General features: G+C 47.8%; 1 protein-coding gene across 2 annotated transcripts in view; it reads left to right on the plus strand.

Annotated features, from left to right (window-relative positions):
- Nucleotides 1–12,111, plus strand: part of ctnna1 (catenin (cadherin-associated protein), alpha 1) — a 101,287-nt gene that overhangs the window by 72,599 nt on the left and 16,577 nt on the right. For both annotated transcript variants that reach the window (XM_048230797.1, XM_048230798.1), the window contains exons 15-17: nt 1,444–1,554; nt 5,536–5,717; nt 10,485–10,590. In XM_048230797.1, coding sequence (XP_048086754.1) covers nt 1,444–1,554; nt 5,536–5,717; nt 10,485–10,590 — 399 coding nt within the window. The remainder of the gene's footprint in view (nt 1–1,443; nt 1,555–5,535; nt 5,718–10,484; nt 10,591–12,111) is intronic.

Genomic DNA, 12,111 nt, shown 5'->3' on the forward strand with positions numbered 1-12,111 from the left:
AAAGGAGGCAGGGTGAAGAAAATAAGTGGTTTTCCAATTCCTGCCTTGGGAGAAAGGTGATTCTGGTGTGTGAATGCCAGTTTCCAAGGAGCATTGAAAGACAGTCCACCTTCCCAGTCCCTGCCGGTTGCTGTTTTCTGACTGGTTAATTCAGGTTATCGGTGGGGAGATGACTTCTAGGTCTCGCGGTGTGTTATATTTATGTTGAGGTGAGCCGGGGCTGTAATCTACACATCCTTGACATTCTGAGCTGACGTCTTGACGTGACCCTGTCCCAGTTCCCTTCATCTCCGGGATTATTCAGTATTCCGATGCTTATCTGTCTCCACCGAGCTGTGGCCGTGAGATCTCGAAGCCACCGCACCCCCCACCCCTCTGTTGACTGGTGAGTAGGTGCTGATTACCCACCCACCCCAAACCACTCTCAGCCCCCCACCAGTCAGCTTCACTGGTCCTCGACTCTCCTCTGGCTGGTGGACACACTTAATCTCACCAGGGAGAAGGGGACCCTGGCTTGCTGAGCCGTGGCATTTCCATTCTCCAGGCCCTGCAGTCAGCGAGCCTGTCGTCATAAATGGATGCTATAGACAGTTGGATAAGCGTGGCTTGCCCCGTTTCGGCAGGGATAATGCACTTTTAACGTCCCCGCATCTCCCCCCCGCGTGTATCAAGTCTGAATGCATTTCCTTGTCCGTCAAGGATTTGGCTGGATATATTAAATATATATATTGTTGTATTTTTCATTTTTATATCATCACTTCACCCCGTCACACACAAGCCAGCCTGCCCCGATTGTCTATTGTTGCATGCTAAAAGAAGAGTATGGTTACACAGGGGCTGCTCTGCATGCAGGGCAGGGAGCATGGAAGCAGCATGGAAGCCTGGGATAAGGTTGGCTGTCTCACTTCACAGAAGCCAGGGGATCATTCCTCATTTTTTCAGCCTCTCTCAACACCCCACCTCCGCTCACCCTCCACCAACACACCCCACCCCCCTCTCTGCGGCTCATTTATTTATTTATTTATTTATTTATTTATTTATTTATTTTGTAAGTTATTTAAGGCAAAGACACCGGCGACAGATGGGAGACTGATTGAAACATTTTACTCCCAATATGTTTCACACTGGCCTATATTTCCATTTTCCCTCTCAAAATGCACAGGCAGCACATTACACTTGATTTACAAATTCATTTAGAGTTTACGGTTTCCAGTAGCCGAGCCCCATTCAAGGCATTTATCTGCCTGCGCCGCAGTTGGGTTGGAGTTAAGGCTTCGTCATAGATCTTAAGCAAGTTGGGTTACTTAACAGTCTTCAGACCAGCCCTCTAATGTTTCCTGTTCACACTTTTTTTTTTTTTTTTGCTTTCCCCCCCCCCACTCCCTCCTTCTCTTTCTCCTCCTCATGCTCACTTGCTTTTTTTGTGTCTCTCTCCTTCCGCAGACCCCTGAGGAGCTGGACGATTCAGACTTTGAGACGGAGGACTTTGATACGCACAGCAGGACCAGCAGGCAGACGGACGACGACCAGCTCATTGCCGGCCAGAGCGCCAGGGTGAGACGTGTGCCCCTTTGTCCCTCTGTGTTTGTGCCCCCACCCACCCACACCCACAGTCACACCAGGGCTCCAGATCTGTCAGACCTGTACACCCGCGCACACTCTGTTCCTCTCTGCCTCTGTCTCTCGCTCGCTTTCTTTTTTTTTTTCTTTTTCTGTCTCTCTCTCACTCTATCTTTTTTTTTTTTTTTTTTTTTCTGTCTCTCGCTCAGTCTGGTCTGGTCTCTCTGGCTGGCCGTCGTACTTGTTCTTTCCCCTCCCACTTACCTTTACCTTTTCTCTCCTTCTCCCTCCGCTCCCTCCATTTAGGATTACCCCTGCCCTGTAGCTCCCTCCATTTAGGATACCCCTGCCCTGTAGCTCCCTCCATTTAGGATCACCCCTGCCCTGTAGCTCCCTCCATTTAGGATCACCCCTGCCCTGTAGCTCCATCCATTTAGGATCACCCCTGCCCTGTAGCTCCTGAGGGGATTTCTTTTTAAAGGAATGATGCAACCTAACACAGAGACCAGGGGAGATTGGACTTGTACTTTTCAGTTTGAAGTCGTTTTTTTTTTTTTTTTTTTTTAATTGTTGAGGTCAAAATGCCACTTCTGTAGACTTTTCACTGAACTGGAGGGGTTTATTTGAAGAAAGGTTCGTGGAAACGTATCAAGAGCTGACCATTGTGGTTCAACTTCAGTGAATTGATGCACATAACCTCTATCTGAATTGAAATAGCATTACTCTTATTTACGATACAAAGTGAAACATGTGGTTTCTTTTCACTTTAATTAATTGGCATCCAACTATCACCAGTTGTGTAGTGCCCACCTGGGTAATGTGATGGCAGCCATTTTGTGCCAGTGCATAGCCCACACATTGTCAGCCTGGCATATCGGTGTGGAAATGGGGAGTGGGCAGCTGCACGGGTGGGATGGCCATCCTGGTGTGCTTAGCGCCACTTCCTCCCTGCACTGTACTCTCCCCTCCCTGTGTGAAGTTCCACAGAGTGGCCGAACTTTCGAGCAAAGGAAACTGAAACGGCACATTAGGATTCTACTGTGAGTGTCTGTCGCAAGTTCACAGGTTAATGCCATCAGCGGCAGCTCAAAGATCAAGCTTTCCCCATCTCTCTCTCCCCCTTCCTCTCTCTCTCTCTCTCCTCTCTCTCTCTCCCCCTTCCTCTCTCTCTCTCTCTCTCTCTCTCTCTCTCTCTCTCTGCATCTTTTTTGTCATCTCCTCTCTTATCAGCTCACCGACCTGGTTGCTGTTGCCTTGGTAATGCAAGCAAAAATACATTCTGGCACAGAGCAGCTGTGTAAAGGGTCTCTGCGTTTTTTTTTTTTTTTGCCGTGGCGAGGGGCAGGTATTAGGAATCAGGCATGTAAATGAGGTTAATTTATAGGGTAACACTTTACTTGACTGGTGAGTTTATTAACACATTCATAGCAGCTGTCATAAACTGCACATAAAGCATTCATGACTGTTTCATGAGACATCACTCAACATTCATAACAAACCTTTCATGAATGTGGAAGACAGAATGATGACAACTTGTCAAAATAAAAAGTCCAACAAATTCGCCAAAGCAGCATTGCCGTTTTTTTCTCTTTAGCCTTTGTAAATATTTCATGAATATCTTATGAAATCTACATTGAATGTCACTTTACTATACAAGTTGTGAAGTATTTAATTTATTTTATTTATAAGAGTTTAATACTAGGAGGTAGCCTAAACTAGCCTACATTCAGCTGACCCTTATTTGTTAACCTGGAACGGTTGGACAATGGACATTCCCAGTAGCAAATGATGAGAAATTATCTGCAAAGGTTACATCATAAAACATATTTTTTTTATGAAACAAAAATTATTTGCTTGACCATGTTCTGTCTTTTTGCCACTGGGGTAGCCCATTGACTCAGATGTGACGTGATCAGGTAAGAGGTTTGGAACAAAAACGGCAATGCTGCTTTGCGATTGTTGGTCTTTTATCTTGACGTAGTGGAGTAAGCTTTTGCTTTGGGGATCTTGTTACTATGGTTTTGATCTTTCTTGTTGGCACAGTGCAGTTTCATAAAAGCTCATTCTTGTTGTTGAAATTTACTCTAATACAGGGTTTTCCACCCTCCCCTTGCTGTTCTTTGTACTTATGACTAGCTTGTTAAGCTTCATTGCTCTGGAAGTAAAATAATGTTTTATTTCTTTTCAGAAAGCTATTAGAATACTGTTATTATGTTTGTTGTTGCTCCCAGTCTACACGGCTTCTGTGTTTTATCGAAGGCTTCTCACTCGGCTTTCTCCTGCTGAGTCTTATGAAAGATGAGCACAGTGCAGCGCAGCGCTCTTTTTAATGAGCAGTGACTGCTTTTTCATCCTCTCCACCTCCGCTTTAAGTGTGTGATTTCCCCCCCTCTTTTCCCCCTTTTTTTCCCCCTCCCAATCAAACCTCCGTTAGCCTCATACAGCTTTTCATTCTCCCAATCAGGCAAGTTGGCTCCAGGACTTTTTTTTTTTTTTTTTTTTTTAGTCTGCCGCGGGACTCCGGCAGCCAACTGAGGGGTTTGACACCAATGCAGAACACACCCTGTCTGGGTCGTCCTTGATGGAACACAATTACTTCACGTTTTAATTGGTGTCGGGCATCCTCACTTTGTTTTTCCCCACATTCCCCCTGTGGGCACTGGTTTTAGCCCACCGAGGAATAGCAAGGGTAGGACCGAAGCGCCGACTGTACTGGAGGGATGTTTGTTTGTCCTCTGTGTTTGTTCTTGTCTTTCTCCTTTTTCACTTTTTTTTTCTGTTCTCTCTGTACTGTTATTCTTTCCCTTATTTATTCTTTAACTTATTTCTCTCACCTTCTCTCTTTTTTTCTGTCCCATCTTTAATCCCCTTTACCTATCTATTCATTTCTTGCTCTGATTATTCATCTCTATGTTTGTCTTTCATTTCTTTTCTACTTCTCTCCCTCTCTCTCTCTCTCTCTCTCTCTCTCTCTCTCTCTCTCTCTCTCTCTCTCTCTCTCTCTCTCTCTCTCTCTCTCTCTCTCCTTCCCATCACCTTCAAAGAGAAGAAGCGTGCCTCATTCAGGGCCTTCATCGGAGCCTCAGCGTTATTATTAACCGAGTGACACATACATCTCGTTATGTCCTGGAGGGAGAAAAAAGCCCTTTGCGTTATTGATCTTAAGATTGCCGGAGGCAAGGGAAGAAAATAAATATGTATTTGCAGCAGATGTTTCGACCAGTCTCTTCATTCTCACTGAAGTAGCTACTCAGGGGCTTGGGATGCCTGTTACTTTAGACTGAATGAATTGTTTTGTGTGTAAGTGATGCCTCTCCTAAACATTATTTTGAAAAGGCAGAGAGGGGAAAAAAAACTGAATCTGATCTCGTGAAGCCACAGGAAATGGTGGATTTGTTTAACTGATCTTTAGGAGTATGAAGTTTGAGATTGCTGGTAGGGATTTCAACATTTGATCTTGGGTTTGTTTGCATGAACCAGGATTCCTCTGTAAAGTCAAGTCACATTTTATTTCTATATAGAGCACATTTACAGACGGCTGAGCCGCACCAAAGTGCTTAGTGCAATAAACAAAAGAATTACCTAAGGCAGAAGGGAGTATTGATTGTTTGGTTTGGATTACATTAACCAAGCCATGAAGGATTCCTTTGAAATAATGTTGGTTGAAGTTTGAGCTTGATGGTAGGGATTTAAACATTTGATCTTGGGTTTGTTTTCGTGAACCAGGATTCCTCTGTAAAGATCCCTGGTTTAGGCTGGAGAGGATTTCAGCCATTGGTGGGTTAAGGGGATGCGGGGAACAGTTGGCTTTCAGTGTGATCTTGGGGTTCTGTACAACTCTGTGGCTTTGGAGGGTGGGTGTAATGGCCACACTCTGCCAAATCCTCAATGCTCCAGTCTCTCTGTTTTCATTGCACTCACTCACACTCTCTCTCTCTTTCTTTCTTTCTCTCTCTCTCTCTTTCTCCCCCGTAGGCCATCATGGCACAGCTGCCTCAGGAGCAGAAAGCCAAGATCGCCGAGCAGGTGGCCAGCTTCCAGGAGGAGAAGAGCAAGCTGGATGCTGAGGTGTCCAAGTGGGACGACAGCGGCAACGACATCATCGTGCTGGCCAAGCAAATGTGCATGATCATGATGGAGATGACCGACTTCACCAGGTTAGTCGGGCGCAGCTGGGGCGCTATGCCCGGGAAGCCTGCCCTCTCTCGTTCTGCCCCCCCCCTCTTTCTTTTCTCCCTCCCTCTCTTTTCTTTCTTTCTTTCTTTCTTTCTTTCTTTCTTTCTTTCTTTCTTTCCCTCTCCCTCCCTTACTATCCCTCTCTCCCTCTCTCTCTCTGTCTCCTCTGCTCGCTCTCTCCCCTTGCTTGGCTGCAGTTACACTCTGGTCTCCTCATTGTCTCTCTTGCTCCTATTCCATCACTTGCTGTCATCCTCTGCCTCTCAATCTTTCTCGTTCTCATTCTCTCAAGATCTCTCTTCCTCTCTCTCTTGCTCATTCCCTCCCTCTCTCCCTCTCTCCTCTCCCACTCTTCTCTCCAAACTCCCATTCTCCAGTGATGCGTGTGTCTTGGCTTAGTGGCTCGTCGAGTTGGCGTGGCGCTCTGCTAGTTCTCTCGGACTGCTTGGCCCTGGCTGCCTGTGCAATCCTCATCTGACCCCTGCCGCTGTTTAAATTTGTATGGCCCGGCGATGACTTTAAGCGGATATCCTTGTTAGGGCCTCTTTTGTCTGCTTCTTCGCCGTGTTTAACCCCCCTTTACCCCGTTCTCTCTGTTTCTCTTGAATAAGTGACAAGCTTTTGTTGTTACCCTTGCACTCTGATGTTCAGTGTCATTTCAGCCTATTGGCATGACTGCAGAATTACCATGCTTAGTTTCCTGGTAGGAAGAAGCTGTACGCTCCTGTGTTGTTGGCCATTGCATCTTCTGCAGTCTGTGTTAACCCTTAAAGGAGTACCGTCACACCAGTGTGACGGGAATGTTGGGAAATTAACATTCTAAAGAATATCTGGGTTCATTGAATTCAACATAGAATTTTAGAACCTTCAATTGTTGCGGAACTTAGAATGTTCAAAAACCTACACCTTTAGTTAAAGAGGACCCTCTGAACCCCTCTTCGTCTACTCACCAACAACATGGTCATATCTCTCCCCATCTCCGCACATAAGAACAGACCTCTCGGCCCGTTATTGTTTTTTTGTTTTTTATTTCCTTGTTCTTCTTTGAAATAGATGAATAAATAAAAGCAGATCAGGCATCCGATATTCATAATCCAAAACCAATTAATTTCACTGACAGCCCGCATGATCTTATCACTGAGAGCCAAGCATTCCACAAAGCAATGACAAGGTGGGTCACGACCCGCCCCACACACGCACGCACACACACACGCGCACGCACGCACACCAGACTCCACAGAGATGCTCCAATCACAGTGTTAAATAGCCCAGCAGCAGCTGCTCCTATCTGGACAGGGCCATCTCTAGGTGTCTCGGCACAGATTCATACACCGCATAGCACAATGCTTAAGAAATAGAGGGTGGGGTGCAAGAGTTATTGCCAGTGAGAAAGGTCACGCATTCATATATATGTGTGTGTGTGTTCCACCTATGCTGGCAGAATCTAAAAAGGGTCCATTTAAGCTGTGACCGAGCGCAAGCTCATGGCCTGAACACCTGAGAGTCTTCGCCATCTGCTCCCCACAAGGACTGTGTGTGTATGTGTGTCTCTGTCTGTTTGTGTGTGGGTGGCGGTGACCGTTTGAAGCTGACTGGGAGAGACTATGTTATTTATGTGCGTGTGTGTTTATGTGTGTATGAGGATAGACAAATATAACTGCACATGTATGTATGGTAGTCAGTACACTCTGTAAGCCTATCCATCAGAGAACACCATTTGCTGAGGTAACCTAGTCCTGCACAGCTTTCGGTCACCAAACCCATACGGTCATAGCATGTTATCGGCCGTCCAGAAAATGAGAATAAGGGGGGCGCGCGACTGAGTGAGGGAGGAGAAATAGATGAGGTACGAGTGCAGGCAGAAGAAGCCAGCCAGGTTTACTCCTCCAGCTCTCCTTTATTCATCCGCCCTTTTCTCCCACGCCGGCCATGGTCTGGTGGTCAGCATCCACCACCTCCGTCCTTCTACACCTCCAGCAGTTCCACGGCCCTTTCCTCCCTGACCGGCCGTGCGCTATGTTAATATCATGCAAATGAACCTGGCTCCAATCTCACACCAACACCCCAGCCCACCCCGCGCGCACACACACACACGCGCGCGCACACACGCCCCTCGACCCCCGATGCCCCCTCACCCCCCTCACATGCCACCCACTGCCACTATCGTAAAAACAGGGACGTGTGTCCTCAGATTAAAAGCCATATCCACTGAGTACCATGTAATCCACACACACACATACACAAAGCAGGGGCAGAGTAGATGATGTGTGTCATGAGGCATGATATCACATGTGATTTGTGATGGTCTGTGATGAATGCTCTTCATCATAGAGCTAACTGCCTTTTCATGGTGTCACTGCAACAAGTAAGTGAAGTGCGCACCATGCATGATGACTCAAATGTCACCGTGTTTAAAGGAGATCACATCAGTTGTCAGTGTGTCTGTGCATGTGCTTATGTGAGAGTGACTGAAAGAAACTCTGTGTGTGTGTGTACGCACACATTTTCGTGATGGATTGAAAGCAGACACCTGCAGCAGCCATGGCGAAGGTCGCGGCGAGTTAATTCAGTCCACACCCAAATTATTGCCCCTCGACCTTGAGCGGGTATACAGCCCTCTGAAGGTTAATGCTTCGAAGGGGAAATTGATTCAGGCCTTTATCCCGACTTAATATCTTGCCAAGAGGACCCCGATGCCACCAGCCTTGCTGCGCCCCGCCGTCCCAGTCTTTCATGAATAAAGCATGGCTACAGAATCTCGTGTCGCAGAATCGGAGCCACCTGTCCGTGTGTGTGTGTGTGTGTGTGTGTGTGCGCGCGTGGTGGGGAAGGGAGCCAGATCGCTGGACCACAACACACACACACACACACACACACACACACACACACACACACACTCTCTCACTCACTCTCCACCCCCTCCTCCAGCCAGACCCCCATCTGGAGCTGGCGTTGCCCACTAATTCACAGGCATTCCGGTGACAGTCGCGCCCTCAGCTATGCAAATCTGATAAACGATCTGGAGTCATCCCTGCTAAACAGTCACCTTGTAGTGGCTCAGGGTGGCTGGCTGGCCGCTGAAGGGAATAGACTCATGGGACGGAGGAAAGGTGGGGGGCGCGATAAAGGTTGCCCGTGTCACTGCCCTTTACTGTTTGTCTTGGAATGCGCACACACACACAGAGTGCATACAGAACATGGATATGGTTAGAAAAACGCACATATTTGCACACAAACACTACACACACACATATACACACACACACACACACGTATTCATATCTTTATTATTATTTGTTTTAATTCACACACATGCACAGTGTATGCTGAACACTGACGTGCAGTGTCTGTATTTCTTATTTTAGTCTCCCTGTCTTGTATTCGTCCACGTGCACACCACAAGCCCCTTTACTCATGCAGCCACTCTTTGCATAATGATTCTGCAGTTAAGGGGTAAGGGATCTCTCTCTCTCTCTCGCTCTCGCTCTGCTCTCCTCTCTCCCCCTCTTTTTTTGCCCCTCCCTCGCTCTCTCTGTCAGGTGTGTGGGGGTGTGTGGGAAGGTAACATCCTGCTGCTTCAGTCTCGGAGAGCTCGCCTGTCCCCTGTGGTTCGCTGCTCGCTAAAGTAACGCATGGCTACCTCCATGTGGACTCGAAGTCTCCTGACAAACATCAAGAAAGAAAAAGGAAGGAAGGTTGAGGAGGGTGGAGGAGAGAAAGAGAGGAGGGTGGAGGAGAGAAAGAGAGGATGGTGGAGGAGAGAAAGAGAGGATGAGAAAAGCGGAAAAGGCAGAGAAAGGACAGAAAAAAAGCCAGAGGGAGACGGGAAGAGGGAGAACACAAAATTCCATCTGTTGTGGGTTTGGAGTGCTCAGTTTAGCCGGGAGAGAGCAGCTTTGAATCCAGGTTGCGCCACTTGCCAACTGTGCCCCGGAGTCCCTTGTGGGGGCACAAAGCTGGCAAACGCCATGCCAGCTTCAACCGAGGGGGAGAGACTGAGGGAGAGGGAGAGAGGAGGGTGGTGGTGGCAGACGCAGGAAGCAGGGGGAGGCCAGAACCCTATTAAGCTCACAGGGCCAGAGGAGCTGCCCCTAGAACCCATGGAGGGCACAGCCCAGCCCAGCCCAGCCCGGTGCAGGCAGCACAGCACAGCAGAGCAGGCGGGTCTGGCCGTAGTCCTTCACCATCTGGACGGCTTTGCACACACAGACAGGCCGCTTACAATCCAGGGTGGCTGCCATGAGACAAAATGTGAAGCTTGTGACACGATGCTTCTGTTTGTTTATTTATTTATATAATAATAATAATAATATATATTTTATATATATATATATATATATATAATTAATGGCTGTGAAGATGGAGGTTTTTCTGAAGAGACAGGTCATGAAGCTAAGACCGTACAGACTCCCTTAGGCCCGTGTGATTCTGTTAGCCATTCCCCACCCGTTCTGCCCCAACTGCTACAACTTCTGGCAACGGGACAGTGTGACGGAGAGCCATCCAGACACATGCGAGCTGCTGTCATAATTCCCATTTCCACACCAGTCGGCCCATTCCACAGGCCCCTAGGGGAGAGAGGGAGTGTGTTCTGTGTGCTTTGGAATGCCCGTCGGCTCCGTGTCGGATGAGCGGGTCTCTGTGCGTTTGGGGGAGGGTTGGTAGCGACGGCTGGCAAACACCGTCTGACTGACACCATGTGACTGACTCTTTCTCTCTCCATCTCTATCTCTCTCGTTCTCCTCCAGGGGAAAGGGGCCGCTGAAGAACACCTCAGATGTGATCAGCGCCGCAAAGAAGATCGCCGAGGCCGGCTCCAGAATGGACAAGTTGGGCCGTACTATTGCCGACCAAGTAAGTGGGGTGTTGGGTGAAGGATGACGAGCCTCTTTCCTTGGGGGTGTGAAGTGTGGGGGGGCATGGTTGGGGTGTAGATGGAGATGGCCTTTTAAATTATCCATGTCCGAGCATTTTATGTAAAGATTTTTTCCCAGGGGACTATGTGCATAATTCATCTGTTGAGTCTTTCACGCCCCCTCCTTTCAGACCCGCCACCATGCAGTGTTTGTGTACGTGCGTGTAGCTTTTTTTATTTACTTTGGGGGACAGCTAATGGGGATGGTATGTTGACAGTTTGCCTTCTACTCTACATTCGTGCCTCGCTTCCCACTGGCTGCATTATTGCTCGGCAACAGTGAGGCCCAAGCATACACTATTTCAAGATGTCTTAGAGTAAACACTGATGTATCTACTTTTATGTTTCACCCTCTGCAAAACAAGGGTCTGAAGGTCGTTTTAAGTTTTGTATATTTTAGAGCCGCATCTTCAAATATATCTGTATTGCGGTTGTAGCCAAGATGTAAATGTGTCTTGCTAGTCTTCTTCAAACATGACTTCTACAGGAGAAGGGGTGCTTAGATCAGCCCAGTGGACATGACCAGACTAACACAGTCTAGCCCCAACTCACTCGCCCTCCCACATCCAACAATCCCCAACATCCTCGTCTGCATTGGTATGCAAGTGTAGATGGCCTTGCGCCATTCATTGCAAACTCGACTAGGGTTAACTGAATTATTAATCACCTGCATCAAAGTTAGCTCTTTTTTTTTGTGGTTGAGCATTTCATGTACTGTAGGACAGGGCGGGATCCTTAAAGCTAAGCACCTTTATCTCATTTGCTGCATGGCCATAGCCTTTAATTAAAGTTGGCATGGTAACATCTGCAGTGTGCACCTTTCTCCCACATAATCTTGCATAATGAGCAGCCCTCGCCATCATCTGGAAAAGCACTGGCGGTTTTGATATTTTATTGAAGTCATGCTTTGATCCGCGGAGGGACTGATCCATTTTCCAACTTTGCGATGGCATTACCTGCGCTGGCCCAGGCGAAGTGGGAATAAGGAGTTCACAAGGGGCACTGGGGGAGGGAGGGGGTTTTCAGCTCCTGCCCACCCCCCACCAACACCACCACCATGTGAAGCTATTTACCCACTGTTATGAATACAATGGTATCCCCCTAAGAAAACAGATGGGATCTGCACAGGAGTGTGTGTGTGTGGGGCGCGACCTGGAAGGTAGTTGCGACGGAGACGGCATGTGAATGTTTCTGTGTGTGTGATGTTTACACTCCGAATATCCGCTCTTGTGTCAATGTGTTTTTGCACGCACGCTGTCTGACGCGTCTGCCTGTGCGTGCATGTGTGCTTGTTTTGTGTCTCTTCATGTGTGCGGGCATCACCGTGTGCATGGGAGCACATTAAATCAAACTGCATGAGCTAGCATGGGCAAGGTGCTGGAGCTGTGCGTTTGTTCACTTGCCTCCTGCCATGTTTGTGGGGGTTGCACCAGCAAGGGATTCAGAGCTTCTGGAACACT

Source organism: Alosa alosa, chromosome 21 (genome assembly GCF_017589495.1).
Source record: "Alosa alosa isolate M-15738 ecotype Scorff River chromosome 21, AALO_Geno_1.1, whole genome shotgun sequence".
In the NCBI taxonomy this organism is placed as follows: Eukaryota; Metazoa; Chordata; class Actinopteri; order Clupeiformes; family Clupeidae; genus Alosa; species Alosa alosa.